The sequence below is a fragment of the Muscardinus avellanarius genome, assembly GCF_963383645.1.
Source record: "Muscardinus avellanarius genome assembly, chromosome: 2".
NCBI classification, from domain to species: domain Eukaryota; kingdom Metazoa; phylum Chordata; class Mammalia; order Rodentia; family Gliridae; genus Muscardinus; species Muscardinus avellanarius.
The window spans coordinates 65,870,873-65,883,669 of record NC_137787.1 but is presented as its reverse complement, the minus strand read 5'-3'; the positions used below and the strand labels follow the sequence as shown (position 1 = coordinate 65,883,669).

General features: G+C 35.6%; 1 protein-coding gene across 1 annotated transcript in view; it reads left to right on the top strand.

The window, feature by feature from the left end:
* UBR3 (ubiquitin protein ligase E3 component n-recognin 3) overlaps positions 1-12,797 on the top strand; it is a gene marked incomplete at both ends in the record, with an annotated part of 174,804 nt that overhangs the window by 122,899 nt on the left and 39,108 nt on the right. The window contains 3 exon segments of the mRNA XM_080689213.1: positions 650-760; positions 6,275-6,487; positions 7,662-7,798. Of these exon segments, the coding sequence (XP_080545339.1) occupies positions 650-760; positions 6,275-6,487; positions 7,662-7,798 (461 nt within the window).

Genomic DNA, 12,797 nt, shown 5'->3' with positions numbered 1-12,797 from the left:
TCTACCTCCCAGACCTATTTTATTATTATTTTTTACTTGGAAACAGGGTCTCTTAAGCCAGCAAGGCTGGCTCCGAACCAGCGCGATCCTCCTGTCTCCGCCTCCTAAGTGCGGGGATTACAAGCATGTGTCACCACTCCCGGTGTGAGACACTATTTTAAAGTAAAAATAAAATATAGCTGGGGGTATAGATGGAGGCAAAATGCCCTGGGTTCAATCCCCAATGCCATACACACAAAAATTAATTATAAAAACATTAAGAATAAAACAAAAAAATTACAAAATCATTATAATTATATGATTTATAAATTACACAATGATTTACATTAAAAATTTGCATTAATTCATATTTGCATATATATTTCTTAGAATTTACACAGTAATTTATAACATTTACATATTTACATGTATTTTTACATGTTACTTTATTGTGAGCATAGCTATTTGGGAGCTAAAACTTCATGTTCTAATTTTAAAATTTTGCCTGAGTGATATCTAGTCAGATTAGTCAGGGATTAATTTATATCACAAGACTGTAAACTCCACAGTAATAAAATAGTATGAAGTCATGCAGAAAACTATGGAAATGTGTTTAATATGTTTACATGTAAATAAAATTAATTGTATTTATCTTTTTGTTTTCTTGAAGAGTTCTTGTCTTTTGGCAGTATCAATTGGCTGGGAAGGAGGTGTTTATGTACAAACCTGTGGCCACACATTACATATAGATTGTCATAAATCTTACATGGAATCATTACGGGTAAGTTGATTGGAAAAATTATTTTTCCATATTTTTATAGCATGTATATCCCAATTCTACCTTTTCAATTGAGTGATTTTCAGTTTTATACTTTACTTTGACAAATGACTTCCATGACTGCAACTTACAATTTACTACTCTAGCTCTGAACTATTAAACTTTAATATCCTACCATATAATGATTATTATATATTATATATTATTATATATATTATAATATATATAATAATATATATATAATATATATATTATATATTATTATCCTACCATATAATAATCATATTATATAATGATTCCTCTATTCTCTTATTTTCTCTCATTAATATTTTTAACCAGTTTACAGCTTTTTCTAGTGCAGGCGCTCTTTCCTAAACTCACTTTCTTGTACTGTGCCTATTTTGTCTTTACTACCATCATTTGATCTGCCTCCTTTGGTTTTAGGCCCTGCTAGGAAAATCATAAAATAAAGCAAATTGTTATCATCACAGTTTTGTATTTTCTTTAACAGTGGCTTATACTAGAGTTATGGGTTATAAATATACTTGCTAGTTTATCTACCTTTGATTAGTTCCCTCTCCTGCTTTTCTCAGCAGTTATTCCAGAACTTTGCCTCCTTCATCCAGGATTCTTTCCCCAACCCACAGCTCTCTCTTTTTTTTCTTTCTCATCAGATTTTGTCTCTTCTTATGTTACAGAAAAACAGCATTTCTTTGCCATACCCTCTCTTGGCTTCCTAACTTATTTTTTTTTTTTAATTTCCTAATAAGCAACTACATGTACCCATCCATACTTTGCTTTCTACTATTGGAGATAGTGTTGTTTCTTCTGTTCAGGAATACATTTTCTCTCTGTGGTCTCGGATTCCTTTTCCCCCAAAATTTTAGAGCCTTATCAGCAGGTAACAACTACTACTACTACTACTACTACTACTACTACTACTACTACTACTACTACTTCTTCTTCTTCTTCTTCTTCTTCTTCTTCTTCTTCTTCTTCTTCTTCTTCTTCTTCTTCTTCTTCTTCTCCTCCTCCTCCTCCTCCTCCTCCTCCTCCTCCTCCTCCTCCTTTTCTATATCTTGTATTGCTGCCTCTTCTGTTGCTTCTCAGCTCATGAAGATGTTCAAATCTATCTTGGTAAAAATCTTTTTGTTGTTGTTGTTTTGGCACTAGAGATTAAACCCAGGGTTATTCTACCTCTGAGCTATATTCCTAGGCCTTCTTATTTTTAAATTTTGAAACAGGTTCTCACTAAGTTGCTGAAGGCCTTGGTACATTGTTGGGGCTGGCCTTGAAACTTTGATTCTCCTATGTCAACCAGCCTCCCAAGTATTGGGCTTACAGGTGTTCCTTGATCTTGCATCTGCTGTGGATGATTCCTTTTCACCTTCAGCTCAACCTCTCACCCCCTCGGATACCAGGGACAGAACCTACCGGTCTTCTGCCATTTGAGCTACACCTAGCCTTTTTATTTGGAAATAATGTTTTACTAAGTTACTGTGCTGGCCTCCAACCTTCTATCTTTCTGTCTCCAGCCAAACTTCTTTTTTTTTGGGGGGGGGGTGGTACTGGGGACTGATCCCAGGGGCATTCTATCTCCAGGTTACACCTCTAGCCTGATTTTATATCTTACTTGAAAACAGGGTCTTACTAGGTTGCTGAGAGCCTGGCTAAGTTGTCAAGGCTGGTTTTGAACTTGCAATCCTCCTGTCTCAGCCTCCCAAGTACTGAGAATACAATCATGCACCACCATGCCCTGCCAACTCAACTTCTTAAAGCATGTATACTGTACAACCATACAGCCATATTTAGAGGTTCCTAAATCAGAAACATTTCTCTTTTCTTTCCTATTCCTCATCACTCATAGTTACTGACCAAAATTCTATTGAATCTCACTTGACTATATTCTGCTACTTTTGTGTTTATGTCCTCATTTCTCATCTTGACTATTTATTTATTCATTTATTTATTTATTGTTGGTACTAGGGTTCCTGGAATCCCTTCTACCTCTGGGCTACACTCCCAGACCTATTTTATATTTTTTATTTGGAAACAGGGTCTCAAGCCAGCGCGGCTGGCTCCGAACCAGCGTGATCCTCCTGTCTCTGCCTCCCAAGTGCGGAGATTACAAGCGTACGCCACCACGCCCGGCTCATCTTGACTATTTAAATCACATTCTTATTGATTTCCTTACTTCAAGCCTAATTTATTTAGTACATTGATCTTTGTAAAATATAAATCTGGTGACATATGTCATTGGTTTAAAAATCCTTTACTAGCTTCTTTCCAATATGATATAGTTCATTCTTGTCTGAATGGCATTTAGTATTCCACAATATGGGCTTGCCTGTTGCTTTATCTTTATCTTTGTATTATTCCAGCATTAATAAGATAATTAGTATTTTAAGCTTATTATTATTATTATTATTATTATTATTTATTCAGTTGTTGGTTTTTTTATTTTTTATTTTTGGTGGTACTGAGGGTGGAACCCAGGGGCTTTCTACCACCGGGCTATGCTCCCAGACCTATTTTATATTTTATTTGGAAACAGGGTTTCACACTAAATTGCTAAGAGCCTCACTAAGTAGCTAAGGCTGGCTTCGAACCTGTGTGATCCTCCTGTCTCAGCCTCCCAAGCGTGGAGATTACAGGCGTGTGTCCCCACACCTGGCTATTATTCAGTTTTTAATCAACAAAATGTATTTAGTATCTATAATATTCTAGGTACTATGATAGCATTTGAGGATACAATACTGAATAAGATAGAGATCCTGTCCTCAAAAGAGTTTACTACATATTTTGTAGATAAATAGTTGCAGTATATGTGCTCAATATTATGAATTATACACAAAATCTTATTGAAATATCTGCTAGGTGACAGAGCATTTGATGGAGTAAGTTACTTGAGTGATGAGACCTGAGCCTAGAGAAGTAATTTGGGCCATTTTGTAAAGGGCCTTGTGATCCATGTAAAGAATTTGAACTTCATATAGATTCCTTAGGGAAAGCCATTTAAAGAGCCTTATGTAGAAGTACAAAATGTCCTTCAAAAAGGCCATTGTGAGAGTTATATAGAGGGTATTTCAAGGAAATAAGAATGTGATGATTATCACTTAGAAAGTAAGAGATAATTATAACTTGGACATGGTTCTGGCTGTGGGAATGGAGGGGAGGCTATGGGTTTGAAATATATGTAGAAGGATTGTCTTCTGGACTTGGTGATTTTGGAAGGAAGGAATGAAGATGAGAGATGATGGTAATCATTGAAAGATTTTGCTTTAAAATAACAAAGTTGAACATTAGATCATGGAGCAGCCGTGTGGCTGAGAGACTAAATAGAGATTAGCACAGGGGGTAGAAAGAATAAAGTGGATGAAAGAACTGATGATATTTATTAATTATATACTTGTGGTAGGAGAAGGAAAGGAGCTGAAGGACTGCTATGACTCTCTTCTCTCGGAGAGGTAGGTATATAGCTTCATGCTCCTAGAATAAAATAGCAGTCGTAAGGTAGACTAAGGGACCTGACAAGTGAGGATTGGATTTAGAATTGGATGAGAAAGTGCTTCCCAGGATGTAGGAAAGACTGCCAGGTAGTATTTAGTGATTAGTTGAAGTTGGAAATAGTTTGTACCAAGAAGATATTTCATTTTTCTATAACAATATCCACTTTGAGTGCAGAATTGGAGAAGGCATACATTGAATTATTTTTTTTTGTTATGGTTTTGTTAGGCATAAATGATGGGTGACATATGGAATGGCAGTGGGAAGTATTGCCAATGGTAGATCATAGTTATAGGCAGGATAGGACAGGCCTGATAAACCGGGAGAAAAGGAAGGAAATAAAAGATAGGAGTTGTTGGTCAGAATATAAGAAGTTTGAATTTATTTTTTTAAAGAAGTTTGAATTTAATATTTTAGATATGGAACAATTTGGACTTGTTAAAGGACAAGGCTGTGATCATGGTTACAGGGGCTAGAGTATAGTAGAGGTCAGATCCATAGAAGCTGATGAGGTCAAGGAGCTGAGGGACTGTAACATAAGACAGATTGTGCATGTGTACACTGAGTTTGCATAGGAGGGTGGTGGGACTTGGAATGATGAAGAAAACTGACTCAGGTACTGAAGTCTTCAGTGATGAGGGCAGTTAGTGACAATGAAACAGAAGAAAAAGATGGCATTCAGTAAATGACACGAGCCACAAACAAAAGAATGTGAGCACACCAACCTCAAGCTTGTGTTGGAGATGAGGATACTGATGTGTGAGGAAAGTTGGAGAATGAGTTGAGAGGGTTTGGGGAGGCTTCAGGAAGGAACTTATTTTCAATTTCAGCAAGAAAGAAGATCTGACATTCTTGGATTTAAGGTTATAAGAAAGTTTATGGTAGAATGTTCTGTGACTAGAACCCTTGCTTCTACTTTCTAGTCCACTCTTGTATATCTTAAAAACTTAGTGCACAACTATACTTTTCTGGGAAGCCTTCTTTTTGCATTTTTCACACCATATTTTATTTGTTTAATTTTACTTTTCAATTTTGAGTACCTTAAGGAGAGACAATGTTTCTTGAGTCTTTATAATGTTACCTAACACAGCATTTGACACATAATAGGAACTCAGTGCTTATAGAATTAGTTTTAAGATATTATGTTATTAATATTAGTAAGGACTTAAAATTTAATTTCAAAAAGCAAAAAATAGAAGTCAATTCTTTTAGCTAAAATACTTGAGATGCAAGATACAGTGAAATGAACTTTTAGTCAGTTCTTAATTACCTGTGTTCAGAAGTTTGTGCCTTAGGAGACACAACACACCTTTTTAAATACTTAATTTACTTTTAGAAGTTACCTATCCTACAACAAAGATCATGAACACTGGTATGATTTTCTCAGTTGTTCCTTATAGATTATGAAAACAGGTGTAGGGGAAGAGGAAATGACTCAGCTCTATGTGGATTGTTTCTTGGGTTTTAAAAAGATTTTAAATTTAAATTTATATTTCTGATGAATTGCATCATTATTTGAATGTATTATACTGAAAGTTAAGTGAGACAAGCAGTTCTTTGGTGAAGGTGTTACATAATTGCTATTGTATGTGAAGTAATTTCAGCAGTTAAATGAAAAAATTGTTTCTTTATGACATATGTTAGAGATGTCTTTCTTTGTATGTTCATTAGTTTACTATAAAATGTGGTAGTGTTGCCAGGGCGTGGTGGCGCACGCTTGTAATCCCCGCGCTTGGGAGGCGGAGACAGGAGGATCGTGCTGGTTCAGAGCCAGCCTTGCTGGCTTAAGAGACCCTGTTTCCAAATAAAAAATTAATAAAATAGGTCTGGGAGTGTAGCCCGGAGGTAGAAGGGTTTCCAGGAACCCCAGTACCACCCAAAAAAAAAAAAAAAAAAAAAAAAAAAAAAAAAAAAAACCAAAAACCAAAAACCAAACAAAATGTGATAGTGTAAGTTTTGTTTTGTGTAAATGTGTACAGTATACATCTGTATGTTTGTTTCATCTTTTAGAATGACCAGGTTCTTCAAGGTTTCTCAGTGGACAAAGGAGAATTCACATGTCCCCTCTGTCGGCAGTTTGCTAACAGTGTTCTTCCTTGTTATCCTGGAAGCAATGTGGAAAATAACCTTTGGCAACGTCCTAGTAACAGAAGCATGCAAGATCTCATAAAGGAAGTAGAGGAGCTGCAGGGACGGCCGGGAGCTTTCCCAGTAAGCATCAGTGTAAGGCAGAAATATCCTAGCTAACTTGGCTCTGCTTTTCAACTTTCATTTTCTTTCAGTTTTTAAATTACTGTGGATTTGTTATATATTTAGTAGAAATTGCTTTTAGAAGTTTTCTCATCTTATTATGCTTATTAAAAACAAACTTGAAAATAATAGAAATTATTTTCAAAGACTATCTTTTCCCTAGTCTAAAAAATTATACTTTTGCCTGGTGTGGTGAAGCATGCCTATAATCCCAGTACTTGGGAGGCTGAGACAGGAAGATTTGTAGGTTCAAGGTCAGCCCCAGCAACTTTGTGGGGCCCTTTGCAATTTGGTGAGACCTCTGTTTTAAAATAAATAATAAAAGATGGGGCTGGGGGTGTAGTTCAGAGGTAGAATGCCCCTGTGTTCAATCCCCAGTGCCACACACACATTTAAAAAATTGGAGTTTTAATATGCATTTTACAGATGATGAACTCTTATACGTTAAGATATGCTTAGACTTTGAGATGTAGAAGTATTTAAAAACAAAGCAAAACAAATTATATATAGACATATGTTGCTTAGTAATGAGTATACATTCTGAAACTGCATCATTGAGTAGTATCATCATTGTGTGAACATCATGGAGTATACTTACACAAATTAAGATGGCTTTGACAAGCCAGGTATGGTGGATGGCACATGCCTGTAACCCTAGTACTTGGGAGGATGAGACAGGGTGATTGCAGATTTGAGGCTCTAAAACATTATTTTAATGACACCTACTCAGTGGCTTAGAATACAGTGTGGTTAGCTGGGCATGGTGGCGCACGCTTATAATCCCAGTGCTTGGGAGGTTGAGACAGGAGGATCATATGGGTTCAAAGCCAGCCTCAGCTACTTAGTGAGGCTCCCAGCAACTTAGTGAGACCCTGTTTCCAAATAAAGTATAAAATAGCCCGGAGGTAGAAAAGCTCCTGGGTTCCATTCCCAGTACTACACACATACATAAAAAAATACAGTGTGGAAGTAGAATAAAAGATTATAAGACAAAATATTTTTAGATTTGTGCACTATATATATTTATGGTGTATAATTAATATTATATCTATTGTAACTTTAATTTTCTAGTAATTTACATAATCTAGTTTTAGGCTATTAGAGAAAATGAACATAATATTTACTTGTATGTTTGCATTTTTTGTAGTCAGAAACCAACTTAAGTAAAGAAATGGAATCTGTAATGAAAGATATAAAAAATACCACACAGAAGAAATACAGAGACTATAGCAAGAATCCAGGCTCACCAGACAATGATTTTCTCTTTATGTACTCTGTTGCTAGGTAGGTATATGTAGCATATACTTCTGTATTTACTTACTGTTGTTCTTTTATTGTATAGTGAATCTTTGTCTTAATTATTATCATTGATATTTAAAGAAAAGTTTTGTGTGTTTTTTAATCTTGGCTGAAGTTATAGCGATTTTTAGAACCTCCTAGGAGGACTATAAATATGTACCTTCTTGTCTTTCATGAAGAGCATTTATTTTAGCAGAATATTTGAATAAATATTATTGAGCATTATAGGACATGTGGGGAAAAGTATATCATTAATATTTTGGAATAGATTTGTACCTCAAAGCATGTGAATGTGATATATAAAGTTCTGTCGAAAAGTAGTAATACAAAAAGTAGTAATACTAGTAGTAGTAATACTAAAACATTGTAATATGTTAAGCATTTTTAATTTATGGAAAAATAAGAACAGTAAAAAGTAGAATGTATTTTCTTGTTTGCTTAAACTTAGTGAAAGATCTAATAATATCCTGAAGAAACCAGATAAGGAAGGGGAAGCAACACATCAGACATGTTCTAAGCCTCTGCGCCAAGTGAGTAGGAGACTCAGCAAAGCAGTTAGACGTACATGCTTCTCATCTTTGCATTAGGAAGGATTAGTCTAATAGATTAGAATAGAATAGATCCTTATTGGAACTTTAGAGCGCTTAACTGAGTGAAAAGGAAGAACCGTAAAATAAGTAAATTAAAGGAGCAGCAGACAGGAACTTGTAGAAACATCCTGCCACAACTGATATTGTAGACTCCTGGATACCTTTATAGAAGCATACTCCATGTTTTGTCTCAGTAGTGTTGTAATAGTAAAGTTAGATTATGTGACTTTAAGTCATAGCCAGTTTGTGGCTGAGTCGGACTGAAACTCTAATCTCTTGGGTCAAGTTTAGTATGATTTCAATTACTATACTCTTTTATGTTCAGCTTTTATAGGCAGTATTATGCATGTGATACATGGTGGTCCTTCTCTCTGCTCTACTCTTAGAGCAAAGGATAAGGAAAGAGTAAATGAACCTTATGTAGCCTTTATTTTTATTGATTTATTTTTTTGGTGGTACTGGGGTTCCTGGAAACCCTTCTACCTCCGGGCTATTCTCCCAGACCTATTTTATATTTTTATTTGGAAACAGGGTCTCTTAAGCCAGCATGGCTGGCGTCGAACCTGTGCAATCATCCTGTCTCTGCCTCCTTATGTAGCCTTTAGAAAACCCAGGGAAACAAACTAGACTTAGAAAAATTGCAACAAGCAAGTTAATAGCTCAAGATAAGGAATATTAATTAACCTTCGGTCCAAGAGTACAAATGCTGTAGAGGAGTTGATATATAAGGATCTAATGAATTAGAAACTAACTTCCTAGTCTGCATATTCATAGACTATTGGTATTCCAGAATGCTTTAGGGAAAGATAGAATAGATAATGTTTTGTTTCTGTTATCAATTTTTACATACTTTCAATAAAATATATTTATGTGAAAACTAAACTGAATTTAACTTCATTAAGGTTCCAGGATCATATAGCTCTTCTGTACAATATTGTAATTATAACATTGTAGAAGATTGGGCTGAAGGTAAACCAATTCATTTATGCTTTATTTATATACTATGTATATAAATACACACAGTTTTTATATATTTGTATCTTTGTGCCTGTGATTTTATTAGAGTTGACCTTATAAGAAAACCTTTTTGAATAAAAATTATATATATATATGTGTGTGTGTGTATATATATATATATAATTTTCCTCTAGTAAGATATTTGATTTAAATATAATTGAGTTGACCTGGGCATGATGTTGCATACCTGTAATTCCAGTACTTGGGAATACTTTCTCAAGGCTCAAAGGTTCAAGGACAGCCTCAAAAACTTAGGAAAACCCTGTTTTAGAATAAAAATGAAAAAGTCTGGGGGTGCATCTCAGAGGTAGAACTACCCTAGGTTCAATTCCCAGTAACCCCTCCCAAATTAAATATAATTGAATTGAAATTTTAGAAATTTGTTTAAAATATATAAATAACATGGACTAAAGTTTTCAGTGATAATATATGGCTATTTGGAGCCGGGTGTGGTGGTGCACGCTTGTAATCCCTGTGCTTGGGAGGTGGAGACAGGAGGATCACGCAGGTTCGAAGTCAGCCTCACTGGCTTAAGAGACCCTGTTTCTAAATATAAATAATATAAATAGGTCTGGGAATGTAGCCTGAAGGTAGAATGGTTTCCAGGAACTACAGTGTCACCCCCCCCCCCGAAAAAAAATACACATGACTATTTGAATCAACACATTTTGGTTTTTCTATTTTATAGAGAAACAGGGACAGATGTCAGATGCTTTACTGAGAGTATAGGTATAAAAACAGAAAATATACTATTCCCACATCCTTCTTTGATTCCTAATGACAAGCTTTAAAGCAGCATGAAAATGATTTTGAAAATAAAATTATGCAGTACTTTAAAACCCTATCATCTTTGCTTAGAACAAGACAGTTCTCACAGTGAGGGTACAATGATTTCTTTAGTTTTACTTCATTATTTTTGTGTGTGTGGTACTAGGGATGGAACCCAGGAGCATCCTACCTCCAAGCTACACCCCTAGCCCTATTTTTTTATTTTTTATTTTTTATTTTGAAACAGTCTCACTGAGTTGCAAAGGAGCTCACTAAGTAGCTGAGGCTGTCCTTGAACCCGGATCTTCCTGTCTCAGCCTCCCAAATGCTGTGATTATAAGTGTGCACCACTGTGCCTGGCTACTTCATTATTACAAAGAAGAAAAAAACAGATTGACTAAAAAATGAGCAAAATATGAAGTGTGTGTGTGTGTGTGTGTACCCTGAAGTGTTCTTTTTTTTTTTTTTTGGGTGGCACTGTGGTTCCTGGAAGCCCTTCAAACTCGGGGCTACACTCCCAGACTTATTATTTTTTTTAAATATATTTTTATTTGGAAACGGTCTCCTAAGCCAGTGCATGCGGCTGGCTTTGAACCTGCACGATCCTCATGTCTCTGCCTCTCAAGCGCGGGGATTACAAGCGTGCGCCACCACGCCTGGCCTTACCCTGAAGTGGTCTACCTTTGGAAGTACACTCCCAGCCCTTTTAAAATCTTATTGTTTTGAAATAGGGTCTCATTAGGTTGCCAAAAAAAATCACTAAGTTTCTGTCCTTGAACCTGTGATTCTCCTGTCTCAGTCTCCCAAATACTGGGATTACAGGTTTATACTACTGTCTGGCAGAAGGTTTTTTTTTTTTTTTTTTTTTTTTTTTTTTTTGTGGTACTAGGGATTGAACTCAGGGGCATTCTACCTGTGAGGTACAACCCCAGCCCTGTTTTTTATTCTTTATTTTGAAATGGTCTCACTAAGTTGAGAGCCTCACTAGGTAGCTGAGGTTGGCCACGAACCTGCGATCCACCTGTCTCAGCCTCCCAAGTACTGGGGTTACAAGCATGTGCCACCACACCTGTCTAGAAGTTTAAATTTTTGATGTGTATAAGCAAAATATTTCTGGTAAAAGCTGGGCATGGTGGCCCATGTTTGTAATCCCAGCGCTTGGGAGGCTGAGATAGGAGGATCACACAGTTTTGAGGATCACACAGCTTCAGCTACTTAGTGAGGCTCTCAGCAACTTAGACCTTTTTTCCAAGTAAAATATAAAATAGTTCTGGGAGTATAGCCTGGAGGTAGAAAAGCCCCTGAGTTCTACCCGCAGTACCCCCCCAAATATATATGTATGTATATGTGTGTGTGTGTGTGTGTGTGTGTGTGTGTGTGTGTGTGTGTGTGTATTTGTTTATTTCTGGTAATTAGCCCAGAAAGCTATTTCTTTTTAGTAATTGTTTGAAAATTATTTTTTTTTGCAAGAGAGTACATTTCTCTTTGTTTTTACTTACAAAGTCAAACTTTGAAGGATTTTCTGAGAGCAACAGATAAATTGCTGAAATACCTTTTAAAATTAAACTAATTTAAAAATAATTAAGATCACTTTACTCAAATTTTAATGTGTTTCAAAAAATTTCATTCTCTTGAAAATTATAGTGATTCTGGGTGGGTTAAGGAAATTGATTCTGGAAAAGAAAATTTTCATAATTTTAATACAAGTGCATAACTTCATTATCAAAACAATGAATGGCATGAATTTCAGTAACTAATATTTCCAAGAATTTTGGACTTAAGTTATATACAGCCTACAGATATTGGTGAATAGCATCTGGCATGTATAATGTGAGCAAAATGGAAATGGAAAGGTGAAATATGAGTGTCTGAGATGTAGGTAGACAGAAATCTTTAAATCATGAATGGTTAAATAGTCAAGTGAATGCACCTGGCCTCATGCATTAGTTTTATTGTAAACCTGAATTTGTAAATTAATTATTAAAAATGGAATGCTCTCTAGCTGGGCGTGGTGGCGCACGCTTGTAATCCCCGCGCTTGGGAGGCGGAGACAGGAGGATCGCGCTGGTTCGGAGCCAGCCTCGCTGGCTTAAGAGACTCTGTTTCCACATAAAAATGTTAAAAAATAGGTCTGGGAGTGTAGCCCGTGGGAGTGTATACCGGAGGTAGAAGGGCTTCCAGGAACCCCAGTACCACCAAAAAAAAAAAAAAAAAAGGAATGCTCTCTAAATTACCAAATTATGAATCCTTTTAAAAATAAATTCTTGCCTAAAACAACCCTTTTTAAAGGGGAGTATCACAACTGGGTTTAAGGAATATGAGAACCATCAAAAGAAGGAACATAAGTTGCAGAGAATAAAGAAAATCTTTTAATTGGTTATATATCAAAATGAAAAAGTTGTCAGTCTCTTGCCTGACTTCAGCAAAGTGCTGAAAAATTATGTGGTTTAGAAACTGTATATGAAATATAGTTTAGAAACTATATATGAAATGGTCCCTATTCTCTACAAATTTATAATTTAGTTAGAGACCACAATCTATGTAAAGCAGAATATTTATTTTAAATGTCATATAGAGAAAATGCTATAGAACGTCAAAAGAGAAAATAA